At 42.3% G+C, this 23,070-nt stretch overlaps 2 protein-coding genes across 2 annotated transcripts; both read left to right on the plus strand.

The window, feature by feature from the left end:
- Positions 1-566: 566 nt before the first annotated feature.
- ndufa9a (NADH:ubiquinone oxidoreductase subunit A9a) lies at positions 567-5,859 on the plus strand. The gene is made up of 11 exons (XM_073472630.1): positions 567-664; positions 1,897-2,070; positions 2,579-2,676; positions 2,803-2,894; positions 3,032-3,173; positions 3,820-3,922; positions 4,192-4,262; positions 4,499-4,575; positions 5,005-5,100; positions 5,423-5,489; positions 5,593-5,859. The coding sequence occupies exons 1-11, from the start codon at positions 610-612 to the stop codon at positions 5,761-5,763; spliced, it is 1,146 nt and encodes a 381-aa protein (XP_073328731.1). The 5' UTR covers positions 567-609; the 3' UTR covers positions 5,764-5,859.
- Positions 5,860-6,902: 1,043 nt separating this feature from the next.
- On the plus strand, positions 6,903-15,223 carry LOC141001528 (probable polypeptide N-acetylgalactosaminyltransferase 8). The gene is made up of 11 exons (XM_073472629.1): positions 6,903-7,077; positions 8,825-9,068; positions 9,342-9,508; positions 9,666-9,849; positions 9,997-10,194; positions 12,478-12,592; positions 12,714-12,899; positions 14,160-14,297; positions 14,583-14,678; positions 14,766-14,933; positions 15,089-15,223. The coding sequence occupies exons 1-11, from the start codon at positions 6,903-6,905 to the stop codon at positions 15,221-15,223; spliced, it is 1,806 nt and encodes a 601-aa protein (XP_073328730.1).
- The last annotated feature ends 7,847 nt before the right edge of the window (positions 15,224-23,070 follow it).

Below are 23,070 nucleotides of genomic sequence, written 5' to 3' on the forward strand. Positions count from 1 at the left end.
TGCCACCTTCTGTTGAGTGCAGGAAGAGGTGGAGGCAGGAGTGGCTTGGACCCTCTCTACTATGAGTTATTCAGTGCATCGTAACAACAAACATATTTTGTCAATTTAAAATATCTTTTTAAGAGTGATCAAATAATGAATTTATCATAATAAACATACTGGTGACGCACTCCATTTCATGGCCTATTCTTGGCTTAGGACCATCTGATCTCTAATGGCCTGTCCCTGTCATAAAGAGGGACTACATAAAGCCATTAATACCAGTCACTGAGACGTGAGTTAAGCATGATTTGGAGAGGCTATTTAATGCAGTTACGTAGTCTACAAAACAGACAAAGAGGCAAACCATGAGTTGTTTGAATATAATATATAATTCAGTTTAAACATGGCTTCTCAGGTCTTCCACAATCTGAGACATCTTCATTTTAAAGTGTTATTTATGGCTAAACATGTGCTTTCATTTCAAAAAAGACCTGACCACATGTTTATTCCATGAGCATATTTATTGGCCTTGTGTGTGCACGGCGCTACAGCTCAGTCTAACGCTATCGAGATCTGGCGTGTCGTACACACGTATTTTGGCCCTCACGATATGCCGTAGTCGGAAAGATGGCGACCCTGGCGCTGGTTAGCCGTCCTGCGAGTGTCCTTCCGAGGATTTCAAGTGAGTACTGTCAAAACAGTGGGCATTTGATAATGACATAGATATGGTAGAAGACAATATTTTGAATTCACATATTTACACACATGCTATATTAACACAGGCTCATAGTTAGACCACACTGTCGGTTCGAGTGACCTTGCTAACAGGCTCAGCTAGGTAGCAACCTGCTTGCAAGGGCTTTTGCTAGCTAACGTTAGAGGCTCATATTTAGACCTGTGAATAATTCTCACATCATGAGTTAACCTACCTGATCATGTAACCAACTCTATCACTACTTGGTTAGCGTTAATGAGGAAGGATGAGATTAATACGATAGGTTAGACTGAACTTAAGACAGTGGCCGATTTAAACGTGACGTCTGTCATAGTGGCTCAAAACATTCGCTGTTTCCACAAAAAATACGTTCATCAATGTCATCATAGGTTGTTATTCTGGAAACTTAACAAAGATTGAGATGCCGACTATTTCTTTCGTTGTTTTAGTGTAATGAGCATTGTAAATAAAGACGCTGTCAATAATAAGTGTCTGTACTGTGACACTAAGCTAGCGTTAGTTCCTGCCTGCTAACGGTACACAGATCATATCAACTTATTTTCTTTATTGTGTAACATTCCACAGTCCAAGGTTCCTGTTAGGAATTGTATCATTCGTAGGAAAGCATCCAACCCTTAACGAGGTCTTCTTGCTCTTGTGTTGCTGACTTTCATCTGGTCAGTGTATACAGTAATTTCCCTTAGTCTGTAGGTAGTTTGTAGTGTGTAGACTGGAGATGGAGTGAAGCACAATGTAATCAAAGCAGGAAATACAAAGAAATAGTGACACACAATATCACTGCACTGCAATGATCAGTGTCGTATGGTCTGTGTGAATTATCTACACGTTTTAAATGGCTGTTGATTCAACTATGTTTTCTTTTTTGGTTGTTTGTGATGTTGAATTGTTTTGTATTATATTGACAGGTGTTTCAAATATCTGTCCACGCCATTAATGTCAAAAAGGTTAAATTGCAGTACGCATTAGTAACACCTGTAAGTATCATGCCATTCAATTCAAGAACACCACAAACCACAATGAGACCCAAAAAAAAAAACAGAAAAAGGAAACAAAAAAGAGCATAGTAACCTTCATGATCGAGGGATTTATTACATAATCAATTTTGGCAACATGTGCCTAAAAAAATATCAAATGAGTGTATCTTAACTCTTGACGGTGTGTCCCTCTCTTCTCAATAGGTAGCTGCTCTCCTGCTGTGTTGGCAGCCGCTGCTGTTACCACAGTCCAGCAGAGGAAGCTGCACCATGCTGTCATCCCCAAAGGGAAAGGAGGACGCTCCTCCTCCAGTGGAATAGCGGCGACAGTGTTTGGTGCCACCGGCTTTCTGGGTCGATATGTGGTCAATAGGCTGGGTGAGTTTGAAAACGATAGCATAAGTTTGAGACCCCTGCTTTATGAGCTTCTGCTTATGAACACCTCACCCTCTTTCCCAGTATCCCACAAGAGATCTCATCACGATTTGAGTACAATCTTATATCGTAATGCTGTCTGAGATGCTGTCAACGTGTTATCCCATTTAGGAGGTCTTACTCTAAAGTTGTTTGATTGTTGAGATTGACAGTAATGTGATGTATGTGTTGATGATGTATTGAATCCATTGCAAAACTACTTGCTGTTGAACAAGGGAAGTGGCAGTGAAGCTGTGAGGCTGACATATAGTGTTATCATTAGCTTTGATTTGCATTCAGTAATTCATGGTTATTTAGTGGTAGACGCACACAATGATATTCAAGAGCTGGTTGTCCAGGGTGACTTGTATATGTTACAAATATAATAAATATTTTTAATGTATTACTGCCATGAATTTCCAAGGTACCCTAAACCAATCCCTGTTTGTGATTATAAACTGATGATGTGCAGGTCGGATAGGCTCTCAGATTGTAGTCCCTCACCGCTGTGATCAGTACGATGTCATGTACCTCAGGCCCATGGGTGACCTTGGACAGATCATTTTCATGGTAAGATGCATCCAGACGCACAAGGATCTTGCATAAATGTCGCAACACTCCTGCATGGTGGAATCCTTAATCTGCATGTATTTATACGTTTAGAGCCTTTATTGATAAGCATCTTTTCTGCTGCAGGAGTGGGATGCCAGGAACAAAGACTCCATTAAACAGGCTTTGGAGCACTCTAATGTTGTCATCAACCTAGTGGGCAGAGAGTGGGAGACAAGGTATAGACTGATTTATGTTATATTATGTTGTCCACTTGGAACAGTTTTTTCATTTAAGATGGCTTGAAGATGCTGGTATAGAAATAGTAGGTAAGCATTTACATTCACACAAGTATTTTCCCTCTTTCTGTGTAAAGGAACTATCGCTTTGAGGACGTCTTCGTGTCCATCCCTCAGCAGATTGCTAAGGCAGCCAGAGAGGCCGGCATCACAAAGTTCGTCCATATGTCACACCTCAACGCTGACATCCGCAGCCCGTCCAAATACCTGAGGAACAAGGTAGAGGGCTGCTGTTTCTCCACATGGTGCACATCTCTCTTAGGAGTCTATTTATGTTTCTGTTGTACAGTATATACATATTGAAAGAGTCAAGAATGTTCATCTGTATAAATAATGGCTAAGCAAAAAGGCCTATAAATAATATCACAATATTTTTAGCCGATGCCATGATACAATATATATCTCGATATTTTGAAATCTCCTTTAAAGCACATAAACACTCAATTTAACTTAAACAGTTTCATTATTTTCTTCATATATTTAATTAGTAATATTCTCTTGCCACTAGGGGGAGACAAAAACTCATCATTCACCAGTTGCAGCTGATGGCCAAAACACTGCAGTCTCTTCCATTTAGACAGGCGCACTATTTGAATAGGCCAGGTCATTATCAATAGAATTTCCAGCTAGAAAGAGCAGAGAATTTCCAGTTGTGAGAATGCCACTATAGTGAGCAGCTGATAGCAGAAGAAGTGTCTGTAAAAGGGAGAGACTGAGAAACATAATGCATCGTAAAAAAATGACCTGACAGTTTGTTTGTGATGTAGTCAATTACTACATCCCATGCAGAACAAGCTGCAATTCATCAAGTATATGCAGTATCCTCAACAGCTAGTATTAATGTGTGTATAATGTTCCCTTACAGGCTGTAGGAGAGACAGCAGTGAGGGATGAGTTTCCTGATGCCATCATCATGAAGCCCTCTGAGATTTATGGTCGAGAGGACAGATTCTTCAACCATTTCGCAAGTAAGACAGTTGATTGTTCGCCTGGAAACACCTGCCTTCTAAATGCACACCCTGTTATTATCAATTGTTTTCACTCACTTGACACCCAATAAAACTTAATTGACAAAACACTTTAATTACCTGTTTGGCTATAAAAGAGACTTTTTCTATTGCAAAAATCATATGACCACTTCATTGTTCCACAGTGTTAAAATGCTCCTGTTTAGCATGAACAGTAAGCCAGCTAACCTGTATAAAGTTCATGTGAGGCTTTAATCCTTTTTTTTCAGACATGCGCTGGTTTGGCAATGCTATTCCACTCATCTCCAATGGGAAGAAGACTGTGAAGCAGCCTGTTTATGTAAGTTTGCTGAAAGGACGCAGCCATTCTAATATTTTTACTTTTTAGAAATTCAAACTCCTCAAAACAATTTCTCAAATATGATTGGTAGTGTGACTGGTAGAATTAACATTCAAACATTTTGTGTGAATGTTTACAATGCCGGGACAGCAGAAACAGATTACTCAGCAGCTCCTTAGGGCTGATTCTGTGTTTATTCTATCAGAAGCTGAGCCTGTATTTTTATTCCTCCTCAGGTGGTGGATGTGGCCAAGGCCATCATCAATGCTGTCAGAGACCCTGATGCTAATGGAAAGACGTATGCACTAGTTGGGTAAGTGGTCAAAACCTGTGCCGTGGTGTTCAGCAAATAAGGAAATTTCACAACAGCTTAGACACATGAAGCACAAAGAATTTAGACATTTAGGCTCATAGCAAAGACTGTGAACCATAATTTGTACAGAGCAATAAAAGTCATTAGTGCAACTGACAGAATTTTGCTTCAGGCATGAAAACAGCTTGAGAAGTACATTTAAGGGGAAGACAAAATGCATGTCACTAGCAGTAGCATCATCCTCAGTGTTAATGTGCTCAAGAAAAAAATAATTTCTTAGGTTATAAGAGTATGTGTGTATGGAAACATTGAGTCAGGATGTGTTGGTCCCTTGTTCATGCCCCGGATTTGTATTCCTAGTGAGCAAAAATTTACATGATGAAGACTTTCCTTCATATTTGTTTTTGTCCTGTTTCTCTTGTTGTCCAGTCCCAACCGTTACCTCCTTCATGACCTGGTAGAGTACATCTATGCCGTGGCACACCGACCTTTTGTGCCCTACCCTCTGCCCCGTCCACTCTATCAGTAAGTGCTTTATAAAGACAAGTTGTCTGTCATGTAACTGACTCAAGCAATCAACCACAGTGAAGATCCGTTGCAAAACAAGACGGTTGAAAGTGTTCGCTCATGTGTGCTATCATAACACAGATAGGTGTGAGCGTCACACAGATCCTGTTCACAGGTTACCCCACGTTTATGGTGTACTTGTGCTGATTGAACCTGGCATACAAACAAATGAAACTCATCAAAACATTCCCCTATAGAACCACTTATCAAAACTTTACAAGGGTGCAGTTGTTCTATACCAGTGTACAGTCATGTGATAACTTCTGTTTTTTCTTTTCAGCCTTGCTGCTCAGATTTTCTCAATGAACCCATTTGAGCCCTGGACAACCCCAGACAAAGTCGAAAGGGTAAGAAACCAAAATTTGGCAAGAACCTTGCTCTGTACCTGTAACTGTTGAGCCTCTCATCAGAAAGCAAATTATAATTCTATACTGCATTTTTATTTTCTAGTTTCATGCAACAGACCTGAAGTATCCAGGACTTCCTGGTCTGGAGGATCTTGGGATCACTCCTTCCACTGTAGAACAAAGGGCTATCGAGATTCTGCGTCGCCACCGCAGATTCCGTTATCTGGAAGCTGACCTGGATGAGACGAAGCCAGCCAAGACTGTCAACTATTAAACGATCTGACGACAACTTCTCAACATCAGCCAGAGCCTCTGGCTCTGATTGCTCTTTAACTATATTCTGTACATAAATAAAAAAATGTCCTCTAAATGTTTTCTTGTTTTTTATTAGACATGATGTGACCATTGCAGTGTCTCTAGAGATTATGAACACTCTCCAGGTCTTCATGTTACCCCAATTGGACTTACATTTTATCCTTTACTACACGTTAATCATAGTTGTTGGAAATAATCAGCAGAGGCACACCTTCAGGATGCATGTCATGCTGTGATGATTCTAAACCCTGCTGAAAAAAAAATGCCACTTGGCTAGGATTTGTAAATGTTAGTTAACATTAATATAACAGTGTTAATGGGGTGAAGTTAAGGTTCAGATCTCAATACAGCTAAGAAATTTAACCACTTACAAAAAGCTGATGGAACCTAAGCAGGTCTGCAAAGCTCAATGAGGACAAATTCCAAGTTCAGATGCTTGAAGCTTATAGAGTTTTTAATTTGTCCCAAAAGAAAAATTAGTAAGGTAAGAAATGATACCATTTAGAAAGACAATTTATAGAATAAATAAAAGATCATGATTTTAACCAAAAAGGTATTCAGTGCGTACACTACAATACTGCCATAAATAAAGACCAAACAAAATATCCACATAGAATCAAGCTGTCATTGCTGCAAGATGCTTTCATACATTTGGAGCCTGTTTACATTGACTGTGATTCAAAGCCATAAAATAAAACATGATTAGCTCAAAGGGGGGGTTGAATGCCTTGTAGACACAGTAAACACTTCCGTGTACTTTGAAACCTTTGTTATATTGTTTGCTTGATAGTGTCAATTTCCGCCTCTGCCTTCAAGTCGCCATATTCAGGTACTATAGTGTTCTTTAAAAGCAGTGTATCGACTGTTCATCTCTGAGCCGTATTAAACTATGCTCTATGCTATGCATGCATGAACTGACTAAACTTAAAGACTGAAGTGAAAATAGTCATTTAGGCTGCACGAGGTAGGAAGTGTTATCTTTAAGATAAGATATTGTGGAGCAATAATATTGTGAGAGCTTTACTTGAGCAGTAAAGTGTGGAACTGCTGGCACAGAGGACACAATGACATTGATGTGAGCTTTCAGGAGAAACCACAATGAAGGCATATCTGCGAAAAGCTGGAATTATTGCACCTTTTTTACTCTTCATATACATTCTCTTCTACATGACTATGAGTTGGAGAGCAGGCAAGTCATTTTCAGAAGGATCCACAGATCAAGAGGTTGTGAGGAGGAAACTGGACAGGATCGAACAGACCCTAAACAATCTGGGTGAGTAGTAATTCAGACGTAACTTTAAAAGACTTTATGGTGTAGTGTAAAATTCCGGCTTTGTGGTCTTATTATGTTGGATCTGGAGTGAAGGAAACGTGCTATATATTGTTAATATATTACGAAGATCTGAAGTTTTTATGGGTAACTCATAATTAAATAGGAAGACATAATGATAGATTAGTCCACAAGCACAAACAAGTCATGCAGCTGAAAGAGATAGCAGATTTTAAATAAATTCAGTTAACTGCAACTTAATACATCCTTGCAATCTAGTTTTTTCTACCCTGTAGCTTCTGTATTATTGACTGTCTGTAGAACATTTTCAGTTCACAGCAGAGGCCTGATTGACATTCTAACCATCTCACGCTGGGTGACCTCATTTAACTGTTGGAGGTATTGGACCAGACATGACTGACTGATTTTACTTGACTACTTCAGCTCTTAAGAGAGGCTTCATCTACACCAGCACTCTGTGTAATGTCTTGTTTTTTTTATTGCTGAACAGAACAGGACTGTAGCTTACACATTTGATCATTTATCAACAACTCAAACTTGATTCTCCACACTGTTGTCAATAATCTATATAGGCCTACTTCAGCATACAAGTCAAAAGGCAGCATGCAGGATTTGTCAGTTCTCATTGGCAAACACAAGGGTGCAGTAAGTGAGTCTGGAGAAAGACAATTGGCTGTCAAATACCAACACTTGGGTGGCACCCCTCAAAGCATCAGTATTTGATGACCTGGGAATGAGACACAACAATGAATTATCTTTCTCCAGAATCACTGACACACAGAAACTTCCCAAACACAGTAAAGAACTATGAACAAAAGAAAAAACAGGAGGTTGAGTGATGACTGAGAGGTATTATTTTTTATGTCATGTTTGGTTCTTAGATAATCTTGCAGAGCATACCTTTAACATCCTTCAGTCAAACAATCCTCCCTACAATTAAACAGTTACTACATGCGTAAAGTAAAAGTGCCCCAATATACTGTATATAAAATCTCCATGGCAAGTGGAAATCCAGCATTCAAGACGCCCAGTTATACTGTCCACTAAAGATATTAATGGAAACCTTCCCTACAATCTGGATAAAAAAAATCTCTCATGCTGTGTTCAGACTGAACGTAACAAAACAAAAATATATGCAAAAGCACAAGAATATAACTGTTCTAAATTTGACACAGTATTTCAAATTGAGTGAAACCATTTTTGAATATCCCAAAGCTTCATGATCCTACTTTAAAAACACAGAAACAAGAACAGAAGGAGAGAAACTGAGGGAAAACACAAAGAGCTGGAGATCCTGGTAAGTTTTGAGATCAGTCACAGACTGAACTGCACTGAACTGAACTAGACTCAACTCAACTGAAATCAACTCAGCTCAACTCAACTGAGCTGAACTGAGCTGAAAGAATATTGAAATGTTCTGATAGAACAGTTCAGAAGTCAAATAATGGAGAAATATAAGGCAGAACTTTGCTCCATATACATCTTGTGAATGTCGTCTGTAATGGACGAGGATAGAAAACTAGGTGGCTAGATGTTGTATATTACATTTGATTTGAATAAGAAACCAGTATGCACCATGCAGCACTGATAAGCTTTCCAAATCTTTCAGTTACAAGTTGCAAAACAGATTAACACTTCTACTGAGAGACTGTCAGTGATAACTGAAAGACACTGCTCATCATTTCCATTTCCAACCTTCTCTGCCTTTAATGAACACAATCCACTAAAGCAAAGCTGATAGAAGAATCTGGTCAGAAGAGCAACGGACTTTTACCAAAGCTGGAACAACAAACACTGAAGGTTGTGGTGCCAAAGTTATATCCAAACTCCATCCTGTTTGAGAAGTGGGGTAATGGCCTGCCAGAGGAGGAACAGAAGGAGGCTGAAGGTCTGTTTCGGATTTATGGATACAATGCCTTCCTGAGTAACCAGCTGCCACTGGACAGGAAGCTTCCAGACACAAGAGACCACAGGTAACTTTGTTCATATCCTGACATATGCCTTAACTTGATATGTAGAATAATTGTCCAAATGTCTTCTCTAACTGTGCCAAAGAAATATCTAGCCAGAAATACATGCATTTGAAACACCCTTTGCCAGCTCATGCCGGCTCAAACAATGCTCACAACACTTTACAGCACATGATGCAGCATGTAGTCGTTCTCCCTGCAGTTCAATCCCCTCGAAAAACTTGCGACTGACACTTGAGCCAAATTTTTACACCTGTCACTTCATCTCACATTCAGATGTCTGACAAAGAATTATCCCAAGGACCTTCCAACCATCAGCGTGGTGCTGATCTACATAAACGAGGCTCTTTCTATCATTAAAAGGGCAATAAGAAGTATCATCACTAACACTCCAAAGCACCTGCTGAAAGAGATCATTCTGGTAGATGACCACAGCACTTACAGTGAGTGTAACTGAACATGTCTCAGTGTTCACATCTACATCAAACACTTTTGTTGAGTCTAATCCATTTGTTGAGTGTTTAGATGATCTAGTTTATCTAGCTGTTATTGTCATGTGTAATCTATGTGTATAGATTTGACTGTGGACTACATTTTCAGATGACCTTCGAAAACCGTTAAAAGACTACATAGGACAGATTCACAATGAGAGACCTGGACTCATAAAGCTAGTGTGGCATACACGACAAATGGGCTTGTCCCAGTCCCGGATCTCAGGTTGGAAGCATGCCACAGCGGATGTTGTGGCCATTTTGGATGCCCATATTGAAGCCACAGTGGGATGGTATGTACAGGTTTTAAATTAAGTAGTATATTTCAGAGAAACAACGTGTAAATGAAGTGCTGTGACATTAATATCTCTTATCTCTGCCTTAAGTTTACCTCCCCCTCTTGAGGTTATCGTACTTTTTCATTTTGGTTTACTTTCCAGGGCAGAACCTTTGCTGGCCAGGATCAAAGCTGACAGGACAGTGGTGGTGTCCCCTGTGTTTAATAAGGTCCATTTTGATGACCTACATGTGGAAAGATATTTACCAGCTTCTCATGCCTTTGACTGGGCTTTGTGGTGCATGTACGAGTCCTTCAGTCCACAGTGGGTGAAGATGGCAGATGAATCACAGCCTGGGAAGTATGTGGAACAAGCAGTGTTTTATTTAGCCATTTAACTGTGAGTGGGATGATTAGGTCAGACCCTCACCAAGAAGAGTTTTGTTTATCACTTTGACTGTGATTCTAAAATTGAAATTTAGACACTTATACAAAGGAGCATCCAGCGAATTTAGATCCTATGAAGCGTTTGTATTTACACATTTGCAGTAAGGTTGGTGGAAAATCAAATGTTCCACCTCCCAGTCTATTGTCCAATATTATGTTTTTAAAGGCAACATTATGGAACAATTTTACCTTTAAGTAATAACTTCAAAACAATTTGATGGCACACTGATTTGTAACGAGAGAAAGGTGCCACAGTCATTCCCACTCTGCGCCCTGAAGGCCTATTCTTACACAATCCAATCACCAGAGTAAATGTTGGCAAAGTACGTTTCTGCAACATTATTTTTATTTAGGTTCCAGCACTGTGCTTACACTCCATCTAGATTTAGGCACAAAAACACATGGTTAGGGTTAGAAAAACATCATGTGTTGGCCTAAAATACCTGTCTTTGCTACCATAAACACAGCTGGAAATTGTCCTGAGGTCGCCCTAAAAAATATCCAACAACTATGTCGCTGAAACTGGATCATATTTCATGTAGAAAATATTTTCCCGCTGATGTCCTCCAGCTGCTCTGTCTTAACTCTAAATGATTTAGGGAGTGTCCTGATGAACAGATGGTTTTATTTGTTGCTAAAGTAATTGCTGGTAATTGTAGTCGCCATTAGCTTATATGGACTGGAGGCTCGGATCACAAGGGGATTGTTGGCGTTCACTGCACACCGCTAGCACAGAAGCTTTAGGCCATCGGTGGAGGCTTTCAGACCCGAAGAGGGGAATGCTGGCAGGGAACAATGCTGGAATGTGCACCAGAACGGTCCCCTGCGAGCGGGCAGCGCAACTAGGCTCAGCAGCCTCTTCAGATATCCAAAGGAATAAAGGTAGCACACACACAAATCTTGAGGACACAGTTGGCAAACCTCAATTTCACTACTTTATTCTGTCCATGTCAGCCAACATGCTAATGTAACAGACAGGGCTTCATTTGTGCCGGATCCTGCCGGGACCACCCAGATAGGATCCGGCACCTCCTTTGTCGCTATCAAATAAAATTTTTCTTTCCCACTGAAGTTTGTCAAAAATCGCTTGTTTGCCTATTTTGCAGGCATTGTAAATCTGATTTTAAAAAGAGACAGAGGGAGCGGTCATGTCACGCAGTGATGCCATGAAACGTAATTAAATGTGTGAGTTAAGCTGGCATGTGGTTCATGCTTTTCTAGTGTCTATATATCCTGGTATACGGTCACTGTAAACTCCACAAGTAAGTTAGGCGGTTGTGCTGTTAAATGATAAAATGACTATGGTTAATTTAAGATGTGTGCGAAGGTGCAAGTCTGCGACACTGTCTCTAGTACCTTACTGAAATGGATCGGAGGCAATCGATCAGACGGACAGACAGACAGAGACAGAACATGTCACTGAGCTTGGTTTCTTGGTCTGCTGATTTTTGTAGGTGTTTGTACATCTTTCAGCCTTAATTCTGATTTGCAAATTGAGCACTGGTAACAGAGCTCTGATGAAGGACACTACACCTAAATGTAAGCGTGTTGGCTGACATGGCCAGAACAGATTTGTGAAATTGAGATTTGTTAACTCTGTCCTAAAGATCTGTATGTGTGTTACGTTTATACCTTTGGGTATTCAGCAGCTGGAACATATGGACGGGGTTTAGCACCACAAAATAAAACACTGGGAAGGTGCATCCTCTCAGCTGTCTGTATTTACAACAGGGGTGTAATTAATTGCAATCCCAAACTATAGGGGTGTTAAATGGCAAATAATACCAGCTCTTGCATAATGGTGCTTTAATATGAACTGTCACAGTAATTACAATATACCCTGTGTGCTTTTTTCTTATTTTTATTTAAGAGGAAACAAGCAATAAAATAATTTCTACTTTTGTGGCTGTTGTTTATGTCACTGAATTGATTTTCAAACAGTAAAACATTTTTGGCTTTAAGAAAGGTGGAAACGTGCAAGTCATAGTTAAGTTTATTAACTGCACCTTAGTGAACAATTCTTATCTCGAACTAAATGATCGATCGTAAAAGTGCTTATTTGTCAGGCTACAAAAATCTGCATGTCGCTGGTTACTGCATTTTCTCTGTAAGACTTCTTAGCTAAACATCAACAAGTGAAAAGGCAGTACGAATGTTACAGCATTACTTGTGCTACTGTTGTGTTTGTTTTGGACAGGAGTCCCTCTGTTATGGGAATCTTTGCAGCAGACAGACGCTTCCTTGGAGAAATTGGTGGGCTGGATGGTGGAATGAAAGTTTACGGTGGAGAAAATGTTGAACTCGGGATTCGTGTGAGTAGTAGCCAACACTCTTAAGTCATTTTTTTTTTTTTAAAAACATGGAGCAGTTTAAATCATCAAAAGTTGAAGATTTGCTTAATCACTAATGAACATCTGTGTCTTGACTGCCCAGGTGTGGCTGTGTGGAGGAAGTGTAGAGGTTGTGCCTTGCTCCAGAATAGCTCACATTGAGAGGGCACACAAACCGTATGCACTTGATCTCACCCCTGCCGTGAGGAGAAATGCCTTGAGGGTTGCAGAGATCTGGTTGGATGATTACAAGAAGAACGTGTTAATATCCTGGAACCTTCCTCTTAAGGTTGACACAATGATTTCTGGAGATTATTTTTACTATACAGTCTCAATTAGTAATACACTACATTGATAAAAAGCTGATGAAGGCTGGCATCTTTAATGTCAACATATTCATCTGTATGGATACAATGTGTAATGACACACTAGCTGTTGGGAAACGTTCGGCTTGTTGGGTCACACCTCAACAGGCTAAACGTGCTTATCACATCATTACACAACAATGTAATGCAATCCTGTCCTTGCCCATGTTTTACTCTGTTAGACAACTGTCTCTTTTCTCCCGGAAAGCTTTTTAAATTTTAAAACATTATCCAATAGTATACTATACTCATATTCATTAGAATCTGCAGACAATTCAATGGTAACAAGTTGTTATGCTGCGGGATAAAAGTATCAAAATAGAAACTTTTAAAATGTCTCCACTCATCTGCCGTCCATCCATATGATCATTGTGTTAAAAACCATCACAATATTTTCACCAAAATATGGCCAATTACACAAATGGTGGCAGCTCATCACTACCCTTTACAGCTGCAGAGCTAACAGACTTTTTACATAGCAGACATTGTAATATGTAACATGTGCTTTTCCTGCTATGATAAGTCAAAATGTCTGTGAAAAGGGCCTATTGATAGTAGCAAAAAGACACACAACACTTATCAACACGGCATCTCTTCAGTTTTAACCATATTCCCAGGATAAGCAAAAATGTCACCTTCACATTAAAAGCTGCCACTGGTTCCTTCGGCTTTATAAATATGAGATTTATTGTTTTAGATGAATCTAGATTTCACTAAAGGTTTGTATTTTTCATACTCGGGTAACACTTTATAATGACCGTCATAAATAAATGTAAATTTATACTTAGTTAAACTTTAGTTAATAATGCTTTGACTGTTAAACAATGAAATGCTTTATAAACAATCTATTAAGCAAATGTAAAGGTTTATAAACATTATTTGGACATCCAAATAATGTTTTTAGATGAATTACACAGTATTTATTAACATTTACAAAGTAGTACAAACATCAGATGCAACTTTACCTCAAAACAATGTTTAATAAATGGTTTATAAAGCATTTCATTGTTTTATAAAATAGATGTTAAACCCTTGTGTTTTAAAAAATAACAATAAATGTACCTTATAACCTTGTTAACAGGGGAAAAAACTCAAAACTAAAATGTTATTAACTTTTAAATGTATTATTTATTAATGATGGGTATAATAAGTGTTACCCATGCATCTTCTAATATGTATAACAGAATCATGGAATCGATATTGGTGACATATCCGAGAGGAAGAAGCTCAGAGAACAGCTGAAATGTCAACCTTTCAAGTGGTACCTGGACAATGTTTATCCAAGTCTGGAAACATGGGATAACCTCTTGGGTTATGGTGTGGTAATGGCCATTTTCACTCATTCATTTACTGATGAAACAGTTCATATTTTAATATATTGTATTAGTGAGCCTGAAATATTTACCGTCAGTTCAAGGCTGTATCTAATGAGTTCCATCTTAACTGAATATACTTACTGTATAACATCCTGTGGAAAAGCCTAAAGCATTTAACCATGCTAAAGTTATGACTGAACATTTTAAAAGATATAAAACACAATCAATGTATGTTCACACAGTGGTCACAAAACAAAGAAATAACTCTTAACATGACACTGACCTTTTCAGCTGCAGAACAGTCTTCTTAAGAGCAATTGTTTGGACCAGGGAGCCGTTCCAGGAAACATCCCTATCCTGTATGAATGCCACTTCCAGCAGCCACAGGTAATCTAAGAACATGATCCCAAAAAAATGACACTGAAATGATTTTCATAAATCATCATTTTAACTCAACATTTATCCATTCAACAGCATTGCTACTACAACACAGACGGTGAAATCATCATTGGGGGGCTTAAATCTCACAAATATAACAGTAACCGCTGCCTGGTTGACCCGGGCTCCGGTAGTACTCCTACTCTGCATGAGTGTCCGCTAGCAAAACTAACCAAACTCTACATGCACTGGGACTTCAAACAAGTAAGATCTTAGCTGGCAACAACAATGTTAGCATTTTGTTCAGACCCCTGTCCATAAATGGTCAGATGCTACACTTGGTTGCTTTAAAATGTTATTGTGTTGGAGCATTTATGCTACCGTCTCATAAATTCTCTCTCTTGAACAAACGTTTGCAGGGCCAAGCGATCAGAAACAAAGCAACAAACAGATGTCTTGAGGTCGCCCAGGGAGAAAACTCTTACTATGAGGTCATCATTCAGCAGTGCAGTGGACAGAGCTGGACGATTGAGCATCTCGTCACAAATTTTTAGGTTTAGTGCTAAAACTGAATTCATATGAATTTATGGACAGCTGTGGCTCAGGGGTAGAGCCAGCGTATTGTTATCAGAAGGTCTGGTCTGCATATCGAAGTGTCCTTGGGCAAGATACTGAACCTCAAACCGCTCTTGATGTGCTGGTTGGCACCTTGCATGGCAGCCACCGCCATCAGTGTATGAATTACTGTAAGCCGCTTTGGACAAAACTGTCTGCTAAATGTAAATTAATCTTATGTACATTTTTTTACTGATTCACCAAATATCAAAATTTAAACTGCCAACGTCTGAGTGACTGTCCTTTTTAAATATTTAAAGTGGCTCTATATAACATTTTCTAGTAATTTACATGAACCAATCATATGTAAACGGACTGTAATGTGATGTGAAAAACTTCCCCGTCTCTCTTGTTGCCTCACGGTAGTCGGCTTCACACAACAAAGAAGTTCCACAGAGCCCCTTTAATTTTCAACAGAGGTCAATTCAACTGATCTGGGCACAAATCTCAAAGTACATTTCTGCACACTCTCCCACAGATTAACTGTTCAGTACAGTTCACTGACAAAGTTAGGAGGAGGCTGGGATCATTGGAAGGGTTAATATTATTTTTATAGCACTTCAGGTTCAATGGCCACAACACAACTCCAAATCATACCTCGGCACAAAATGTGTAAAATTGTGCGTGCATTGGTTTCTATCAATGACATGACTTTTCATTGTGATCAACAGGAGTTTGGATGGGCTCCAGCCAGGGTAAGGGGCTATACTGTAGATAATGGATTGATACTTGTAATCAATTGTGCCGATCCAACACAGATAAACAGAAGTATCCTCAGGCATTTTCAACAAATGTATTCAGTCAGGTTATATTTGGTGTTCTTGTGATGCCTACATGTTAACACTATGTTGGTTTATATTTGCTGTATTCATTGTGACTTCATGTTGTGCACATTTTGTATCCTGACCACATATCACACAGTTAAAAGATGTTTGCTTCCTGTCAGACTGTGTCATGTCATTTCATGTCTTGTGAGATGCAAGCAACCACACCTCATATTAGCAGCACACAATTTAATTTAGCTTGGTATTCAAGAATGTTTATATAGAGTACAAGAAAATAATTGTTCATTATGTTCTTAATGTTCTTATGTTACAATTTTTCTCTTCAAAAGGTAACAAAGAGAACGGATAAGAGTACCATTAAAGTACCGGATAAGAGTAGTAGCACTGTTAACATCTTAACAATACCCATCCCTTCTCGTCAGTAGTCCTGCCTCTCATTCTTTGACTTTGTGACATCACACTACATCACAGAGTCGCACAGTTGTATAATTTATGCCAGCTAATCTGTTGTTGTTAGCAGTGATTGATCAGGCATGTGGGAGCTGACCAATCAGAGGAGACTGGGTATTTGGGAGGGGGGCTTTAAAGAGACAGGAGCTAAAACAGAGAAGCAGTGACCCAAAACAAAATCATGAACCTGAAAGAGGACACAATATGTCTCCGTTAAGTGAATTTCTACATAAAATTGAAAATTTTTAAAAATAACTTTAGGAAGACATTGCTTCCTGAATGACATAATGTGAAAGACTACTTATAGCAGCTTTAATTTAAACTACTAAACACAAACCTGTGAGAATGTTGTATGAATACCAGTGTATAAAATGATTTATTTTTGCCACATTCTTACCACACCCTTCTGCTCGTCGTGCATCACTCTTGCGATACGCAGATCTGATTTCTGCTGCTCAAGCATCTTCATGTAAATGTCAAGGTCCCCCCTCAGGTCCTCTGAATTGTTTCTACACTGGTTACCCAGAATGCCAAGCACACAAAGCATGTTAAGGGACAGTTCTGATCATATACATGCCTCACAGTCCAGTATGTTGTCACTGTGTCAGATTTGAAATCGTAGTTAGTGACAGAGGCGTCAACTAACGAAGTACAAATACTTCGTTACCTTACTTAAGTAGAAATTTTGGGTATCTATACTTTACTGGAGTAATTATTTTTCAGCCAACTTTTTGTCAGGCCTGGACTAAAAGGAGGACTCAGATGCAGAGGAATATGCAGATCAAGCAGGTTTTATTTCTATGAATTGCTTCACGGCTCTTAAGAACGAGTGATAAACAACCGGCTATAAACTCTAACTTCTCTGGGTAAATGACAGGGAGAACAAGCAAAAAAGAAAAACAGAAAATCACTCCGAAGAGGAAACAAAAGAGGCTGACAAAACTGATCTACTCTGACGAGGATTCTTAGCTATGAAAATTTAAACAACAAAAGGCGCTCCACACATGGGGAGGTTCGGAGATTACAAAAATTAGTCTACTCTATTTCTAGGAAACAAAAATAAAAAAACTATGAACAAAAAACCACTCCAACAGAGGGAAACAAAAGGCTATAAATCAAGACTAGCTTAATACTGCTTTGGAAAAAACTACAACACAAAATCACTCTTCTTAAGAGGAGGAAAGAAAAACAAGAATACCAACTTTGACTCTGATGTAGAACACTTGACGAGGACATGGAACATGGGAGCTGGAGACACACGAACGAACATGATACTCTGGCACAAGACAACAGGCAGACGCAGACTTTAAGCACAAGAGGATAATTGGGGACCAGGTGAAAACAATCAGGGATCAGGGGAGACGTCAGACCGGTGACACAAGAGGAAGGGCAAGTGACCTGAAACGAGAGGAGGGTTACTTTTCAAAATAAAACATGAAATTCACAAGACAAAAAATTCCCAAGTAGAGACACCCCTCACCGCGGTGTGACAGTACCCCTCCCTCTAGGGCCGACTCCTGACGGCCCAGACTGTTCAGGATGGTCTCTATGAAAGTCATCAATGAGGGTGGGGTCCATGATGTGTCGAGAGGGGACCCACTGTCTCTCCTCCGGTCCGTAACCTACCCAGTCCACTAAGTACTGTCTGCCCCGGCCCCGGTTGCGTACCGCCAACAACTGCTTAACCTTGTACACCGGGCCCCCATCGACTACCTCGGGTGGCGGGGGGGGGGCGTGGCGGCTGGAACCATAGGACTCTCCTTGAATGGTTTCACCTGACTGACATGGAAGGTCGGGTGTACGCGGAGGGACCGAGGCAGACGGAGGCGTACTGCTGCGGGGCCAATGACTCTGGTGACAGGAAACGGACCCACGAACCGTGGTGCCAGCTTCTTGGAGGGAACTTTCAGGTGCAAGTCCTTGGCTGAGAGCCACACTCTCTGTCCGGGCTGATATGCGGGAGCCGGCCGTCTCTTTCGGTCTGCCGCCTTCTTGACCCGATCTCCCTGTCGGATCAGCACCTGGCGGGCTGCTGCCCAGATGCGGCGGCAACGTCGGACCATGGCATGGGCGGAGGGGACCGATACCTCCAACTCATTGTCTGGAAAGACTGGGGGTTGAAAACCATAAGCACATTTAAAGGGAGAGAAACCTGTGGCAGATGTTGGCAATGAATTATGCGCATACTCAACCCAGACCAGGTGTTTGCTCCATGTTGAGGGGTTCTGGGAGACCAGGCACCGGAGGCCGGTTTCCAGTTGTTGGTTTAGGCGTTCGGTCTGGCCATTAGCCTCCGGGTGGTACCCCGAGGTCAGGCTGGCCTTCGCTCCAATGAGCCCGCAAAACTCCCTCCAGAACCGGGACACGAACTGGGGCCCCCGGTCAGAGACGATGTCCTTAGGAAATCCATGAACCCTGAAAACACTGGTCATCATGATTTCTGCCATCTCCTTGGAGGAGGGCAGCTTAGGCAGGGCAATGAATCTGACCATCTTGGAAAACCGGTCCACCACTGTGAGGACCGTGGTATTACCTTGGGATACCGGGAGCCCCGTGACGAAGTCCATGGATATGTCGGACCACGGTCTGGAGGGGATAGGGAGTGGCTGCAGTAGGCCCATGCGGGTCCCGGAGGACGTCTTGTTTCGAGCACAGACCGAACATGCCTCCACGTACTCCCGAACCTCCGGCTCCATGGATGGCCACCAGAACCGCCGAGAGATGGCGAACATCGTCCTCCGAACTCCCGGATGGCATGAAAGCAGTGAGGTGTGAGCCCAGTGGATCACCTGTGGGCGCAACTCAACGGGGACAAACAAGCGATTATCTGGGCACCCACTAGGTGACGGGTCTCCACCATTAGCCTGCTTCACCTCATCTTCTATCTGCCAAGTCACCGCTCCAACCACACGGGTTAGTGGGAGGATGGTCTCAGGTTTCTTGGCAACAGGCTCGGGGTCGAATAGTCGAGAGAGGACGTCTGGCTTGACGTTCCGGGACCCCGGCCTGTAAGAGAGGGAAAAGGAAAAGCGGTTAAAGAACAGCGCCCACCTGGCCTGGCGAGAATTGAGCCTCTTAGCTTTTTTGATATACTCTAAGTTCTTATGGTCCGTCCAGACTATGAATGGATGGTTGGCCCCCTCCAGCCAATGTCTCCACTCCTCTAGGGCGAGTTTCACCGCCAACAGCTCCCGATTACCGACATCATAGTTTCGTTCAGCCTTGGACAGTCGACGTGACAGGAAGGCGCAGGGGTGCATCTTACCATCCTGTTCCGAGCGTTGAGAGAGGATGGCTCCAACCCCTTCATTGGAGGCGTCCACTTCCACCACAAACTGGCGTTGTGGATCAGGCATGGTGAGGATGGGAGCCGAAGTGAAACGCTTCTTGAGGTCCTGGAAAGCCCTCTCTGCCTCTGGCGACCAGCGGAACTGCACCTGGGTGGAGGTAAGAGCATGGAGGGGAGCAGCTATTGCGCTAAAGCTTCTGATAAACCGCCTGTAAAAGTTAGCAAATCCCAAGAACTGCTGAACCTTCTTGCGGCTATCTGGTGTAGGCCACTCAGCTACAGCGCTAATTTTAGCCAGGTCCATCTGTACTCTTCCAGGGGCTACAATGAAGCCCAGGAAGGAGACAGTGTCGGCATGAAACACACTTTTCTCTGCTTTGACATACAGATTGTTCTCTAACAGTCTTTTCAGAACTCTGGTCACGTGGTCTTGGTGTGTGTCAATGTCTGGGGAGTAAATTAAGATGTCGTCTAAATACACGTAGACAAAAAGGTCAAGGAAATCTCTCAATACATCATTAATCATGGCTTGGAAGACGGCAGGGGCGTTGGTGAGTCCAAATGGCATGACCAGATACTCATAGTGACCACTAGGGGTGTTAAATCCAGTCTTCCACTCGTCCCCCTCTCTTATGCGAATCAGGTGATAGGCGTTGCGGAGATCTAACTTGGTGAACACCTTAGCCTGCTGGAGTTGGTCAAAAACAGAAGTCATGAGAGGGAGAGGGTAGCGGTTCTTTATTGTAATGTCATTAAGAGGACTATAGTCTATGCACGGTCTTAGGGACCCATCTTTTTTGTCCACAAAAAAGAATCCGGCGCCTGCTGGCGACGACGAGGGACGGATTAGGCCCGCCTTTATAGAGGTAGTGAGGTATTCTCTCATGGCCTCTCTCTCCGGTCCGGAGACAGAGTACAGGCGGCCCTTAGGTATGGTGGAACCTGGAAGAAGGTCAATGGCGCAGTCGTATGGGCGGTGTGGGGGAAGAGACATGGCTTTGGTCTTACTAAACACCTCACGGAGCTGGTGGTAGCAGGAAGGCACCGAGTTTAGGTCCGGATACTCGGCTTCTGTGGCAGGGTTGACAGAAAACAGGTTAACTTCTGCTACCTCATTGCTCTGGGCTGGACTAAAAAAAACAGTCTTTAATACAATCCTCCCCCCATCCTTGGATTTCTCCAGACCTCCAGTTTATCTGGGGGTTGTGGCGAAAAAGCCACGGTTGTCCCAATATCAGAGTGTGAGTGGATGCTTTGAATAAGTAGAAGCGAATATGCTCCTTGTGGTCCTTAATCTGCATGTGGAGTGGTTCAGTGATATGGGTGATGGAGAACAGTTCTTTCCCATCTAGAGCTCGGGCCCTGATGGGCTTAGCTAAAAGTTCCGATCTTATGTCCAATTCTTCGGCTAAACCCCAGTCCATCAAACTCTCATCTGCTCCTGAGTCTATGAGTGCCCCAAGATTGGTGACAGTGTGATGCAATAACTTGACTTTGGTGAGAGTGCGTGTGACGGGGCCTGAAGCCGTGATTTGACTCACCGTCTTGGATCGCTTGGCTGGGCAGGCTGTGACGAGGTGACCCGCCTCCCCGCAGTAGAAGCACCTTCCTTCCAATTGTCGTCTCCGTCACTCCTCTGGTGTCAGTCTGGCTCTGCCCAGCTGCATGGGGTCCCCCTCTTCCTCCGCAGGGGGGTGATTACGCGGCTCCGACGGGGAGCGGTGGAGAGCTGGCCAGCTCTGTGTTTGTGAGGGCGGGGCTCCTCCGGTCATCGCAGTCCTGTCGCTCCGGTGTCGTCTGAGCTGTCTGAGTCGGTTGTCCGTCCGGATAGCGAGAGCGATAAGATCGTCCAAGCCTGCGGGTAAATCTAGAGGAACCAGGAGATCTTGGATCGGGGCTGCCAGCCCCTTTAAAAACACATCATAGAGAGCCGTGGAGTTCCACCCGCTTTCTGCCGAAAGTGTGCGGAAACAGATGGCGTAGTCACACACGGAGTCGCTGCCTTGTCTCAGCCCACTCAGCTCCTGTGCTTTCTCCCGGTCATCCGTCACGGGATCAAAGGTCCGTTTTAATGCCGCCTGGAAATCTGTGAGGGAGCTGCAGATCGGAGAACACCGGCCCCACTCCGCCGATGCCCAGGCTTTGGCTCGCCCAGTCAGGTGCGAGATCATGAATGCGATCTTCGACCGATCAGTAGGGAAAGCATGGGGGGTTAATTCGAAGTGAATTGAACAGTCTATGAGAAATGTCTTGCATAGTCCTGGTTCACCTGAATACTGCGCTGGTGGAGCCAACTTACTTCCTGCTCCGGCATGGGGCGTGGGCGGAGCGGTTACGGGAGCCGGGGTGGTGGGTCGAGGAAATTGCGAAATCAGCTCGTGTAGTTGGGACGTGAGTTGACCCATATGCGCAGCCATCGCCGTCTGGAACTCTTCCTGCCGGGAGATGCGGGCTTCCTGAGCTTGCAAGAGCCCTGTCAGCTGTTCTGCCTCTGCTGAGTCCATACTGGCCAGAGTATACTGTCAGGCCTGGACTAAGAGGACTCAGATGCAGAGGAATATGCAGATCAAGCAGGTTTTATTTCTATGAATTGCTTCACGGCTCTTAAGAACGAGTGATAAACAACCGGCTATAAACTCTAACTTCTCTGGGTAAATGACAGGGAGAACAAGCAAAAAAGAAAAACAGAAAATCACTCCGAAGAGGAAACAAAAGAGGCTGACAAAACTGATCTACTCTGACGAGGATTCTTAGCTATGAAAATTTAAACAACAAAAGGCGCTCCACACATGGGAGGTTCGGAGATTACAAAAATTAGTCTACTCTATTTCTAGGAAACAAAAATAAAAAAACTATGAACAAAAAACCACTCCAACAGAGGGAAACAAAAGGCTATAAATCAAGACTAGCTTAATACTGCTTTGGAAAAAACTACAACACAAAATCACTCTTCTTAAGAGGAGGAAAGAAAAACAAGAATACCAACTTTGACTCTGATGTAGAACACTCGACGAGGACATGGAACATGGGAGCTGGAGACACACGAACGAACATGATACTCTGGCACAAGACAACAGGCAGACGCAGACTTTAAGCACAAGAGGATAATTGGGGACCAGGTGAAAACAATCAGGGATCAGGGGAGACGTCAGACCGGTGACACAAGAGGAAGGGCAAGTGACCTGAAACGAGAGGAGGGTTACTTTTCAAAATAAAACATGAAATTCACAAGACAAAAAATTCCCAAGACGAGACACCCCTC

This window comes from Pagrus major, chromosome 8 (genome assembly GCF_040436345.1).
Source record: "Pagrus major chromosome 8, Pma_NU_1.0".
Lineage (NCBI taxonomy): Eukaryota > Metazoa > Chordata > Actinopteri > Spariformes > Sparidae > Pagrus > Pagrus major.